At 44.3% G+C, this 3,407-nt stretch overlaps 1 protein-coding gene across 1 annotated transcript in view; it reads right to left on the bottom strand.

Annotated features, from left to right (window-relative positions):
• CELA1 (chymotrypsin-like elastase family, member 1) overlaps positions 1-3,407 on the bottom strand; it is an 18,134-nt gene that overhangs the window by 13,021 nt on the left and 1,706 nt on the right. Inside the window, exons 2-4 of the mRNA XM_005869239.2 lie at positions 2,995-3,077; positions 1,511-1,611; positions 371-496 (exon numbers count right to left, since the gene is read on the bottom strand). Of these exons, the coding sequence (XP_005869301.1) occupies positions 371-496; positions 1,511-1,611; positions 2,995-3,077 (310 nt within the window). The remainder of the gene's footprint in view (positions 1-370; positions 497-1,510; positions 1,612-2,994; positions 3,078-3,407) is intronic.

Genomic DNA, 3,407 nt, shown 5'->3' with positions numbered 1-3,407 from the left:
GATTCATAACAGTAGCAAAATTACAGTTATGAAGTAGCAACAAAAATAATTTTATGGTTGGGGGTCACCACAACATGAGGAACTGTATTAAAGGGTTGCAGCATTAGGAAGGTTGAGAACCACTGCTCTAGTAAATAATAAATAACAATAAAAACAAATATTTAACTCTGCAGAGAAGGAGCTTTAGATGATCCAATCTTGCAAACCAGCTTAGATCAAATAAATACCAGAAATTTTTAAAAATTCTCAAATTCTCCAAAATATAAATTCTCAAAGTCCTCATGGATGAATGTGAAGGAAGCCAAAACCCTGTTGCTAGTCAGTCACCCCTCCACTTCCCAGCCCAAGGCCAGCCCAGCCTTGCCCTTACCCAGCAGCCACGTTATTGCTGTTCCAGTATGGATGCACCACGATCTTCTGCACATTCACGTACTGCTCAGTACCATCATTCTGACTCAGGTTGTGGTCTCCAACCACCACACGGAACGTCATTTGGCTGGAGCGACAGAAGGAAGCCATGAGTGATCCAGGATGCCCAAGCCTTCTCTTTCCCCCTTAGGGAAAAGTTGGGAAACCAGCTTATATCTTATCTTTAGGACAGGAACTCATCTTATCTGGTCCAGCAGAGGAAGGATGAAAAATCCTGGACAATGAGGAAGTAACAAGCTCCCTTATTTCCTAATTAATTAACGTGGGAGGACAAAAACTACCATCAACTTCATTTTCCCAGTTTATTAAACTAAACATCAAATAGTGAACATAAATGAAATAATGGCTTTTTAGCTCACAGAGGGATTTGGAGGAAAGTATAAACTTCTAGACTAATAATTCTTAAAGCATGGTCCCTGGAACAGCAGCATCCGCATAACCTGGAAATTTGCTACAAATGCGGACTATCAGGCCTCACCCTGGACCTACCAAATCAGAAAATGCTAGATGGAGTCCAGTAATCTGTGCCTGCCAGGTGATTCTGATACATGCTCAACTGAGAACCAACCATTGTGCCATATGAAAAAAATTGTTACCAGCCAGCAATAAAGATAAATTTTAAAAAAAGGGACATCTGGGGGGTGGCAGTGGGGGTGATAAGGACACATATGTAATACCTTAATTAAAAAAAGGTACATCTGTAATATTTTCAACAATAAAGATCAATTTAAAAATATTGTTACCAGCCAGGCATTGACTAGGCACTCAAATATTTACCTCCTTAACCCTCACAATAACTCTACAAAGTAGGTTTTATTACCTCACTTTAGAGAGAAGAGAAAGAGGACTTAGAGAAGTAAGTCATCTAAGGTCATATAGCTGGAAGAAGGTGGAATGAGATTTGAACCTGAGCTTGCCTAATGCCAAAATTTGTACTTTTCATTATATGGTACTGCCTTCCCACAGGCCTCCAAACAGACCCTTAAAGTCTTGCCCTGGTGGTCAAAGATACATATTTCTCCAGAAGGGCCAGACTCTTCCCCTCCAGGGGCTCAGTAAAGCTGGTCTTTGTTTTTCTCACTTGTCCACACAGTGAGCAGCTGTCATCACCCAGTTCCGTCTGACAAGGGTCCCTCCACAGGTGTGATACCAGTTACCTCTGGACCAGTACTGGAGGGAAATCTAGACAAGGAGGAAATAAAGGAAGAATAAGTGGTGTCTCTTAAAAGCCTTTGCTCCAAATTACATTACCCCTGAAATTCCTGCCATCCCTCAAAACATTCTCCAACTTTCTGGGCTAGAGATGGCAAATAGATTTCATTTGATCTGTCAATTGCTATTGATTGATTGCTAGTGTCTACCTGGTGTGGTAGCGAGAAAGGGTGTGTAGATGATCTGGGATCAGCAGGAAAGAGTGCACTGTTGTTTGGCGATGTTTGCTGTGTACATGGATGGGTGTGGGGAGGTAAAGGCATATACACAGAGTGTATTTGCCCCCCACCCCAGCTCTGGGTTGTTGCAAAGGGCCAAGAACTCATTTCCTTCTACCTCCATTTCCTCTTGGGAAGGAAATGTAGCTATGGATTTGCTCCACCACCTAAGACCCACAAGCTTAGGTCTCAGAGCCTCCCCTCCAATGTTTTCAAGATATACCCTGGCCCCCTACTTCAGGGAATATTTAGAAATACCATTGGAATGTCCATTTTTATCAGTTCATGTCTTCTTCAGCTCCTCATATAACACAATAACTTCTGAAAATTGGGGCTCAAACTTTTGTAAATTGATTTAATTCTAATTGTAATGATTCGTCTCAACTTGCCAATTTTTACATTTGAATTGCTTAAATCAGAGCCTAGCTGTCCTGTTATGAAAGTGGAAACTCTTTTTTTAAAAATTTTTTTTATTGATTTCAGAGAGGAAGGGAGAGGAAGAGAGAGATAGAAACATCAATGATGAGAGGGAATCATTGATTGGCTGCCTGCAGGTTCCTACTGGGGATGTGCCCGCAACCCAGGTACATGCCCTTGACCGGAATCGAACCCGGGACCCTTCAGTCCGCAGGCTGACGCTCTATCCACTGAGCCAAACCGGTTTCGGCGAAAGTGGAAACTCTTTAAATAGCCAAATAAACAACATACTCTACTTGGGGGTGGGAGTGCACTTGAAAGTGTGACACATACTGTGTGAAGGTGTGTGTGTGTGTGTGTGTGTGTGTGTGTGTGTGTGTGTGTATGTGTGTCAAGGTATATGGAATCTGAAGTGTGGGTCTGGCACACAGTCTTGTTAATGTGGCACAAATGGTGTTGCTGGGAGTGTAAATGTGATTCGTGTTTAGGTGTGTGCCTGGGAGAGTGAGTGTGGTTGGTAATTAAATTCGCTCCTTCAAGCCTTTTGCACTTAGTAAAACCACCTAAGCCTGGCCCCATTCATCTTTAAAATCTAGAATACAGGCAGTTGGAGAGCTTCCTGTTGATAAGGACATACACAAACACCTGTAATACTGTGTATCAGTGCCCAGGCAACTCTTATTTTATTGGAAGTCTGGGGCTGTGAAGAAACACCCACCTGAGAGGGCCAGGAATTCTTCCGGGCCTCAACCCCTCCAACCACCCGGGCGTTGGTTTCCGGAAAATCCTGGGTGCTGTGTCCTTTGTGGGGCAGAAGAAAAGTGAGTGATGACTAAGCATGGGGTCAGCCCGGGGTGGGGATGGGGAATAGCAGCTGTGCTTTGTCTGCAAATTCACAGTTCCTCCCTAGCAAATGAGCCCCCCTCCCCGCCCCCCACTGTGAGTTCCCTGAGCCCCTTTCTAAAGCAGGGGAATCTGAGTGCCTTCTGCTTTCCCAGGGTGTCCTCAGAACCCTGGCATGCTGTGAAGGAACTACCTCAAATCACCAGGCTGGGCCTCAGAGGCAACTTTTCTCAACCTTCCTCAGGCCATCCCTTGGCCTGCCGGGCCCCTCCTTCTTCCTGACTACTG

The sequence above is a fragment of the Myotis brandtii genome, unplaced genomic scaffold (genome assembly GCF_000412655.1).
Source record: "Myotis brandtii unplaced genomic scaffold, ASM41265v1 scaffold29, whole genome shotgun sequence".
In the NCBI taxonomy this organism is placed as follows: Eukaryota; Metazoa; Chordata; class Mammalia; order Chiroptera; family Vespertilionidae; genus Myotis; species Myotis brandtii.
This window is presented reverse-complemented; position numbering and strand designations above follow the sequence as displayed.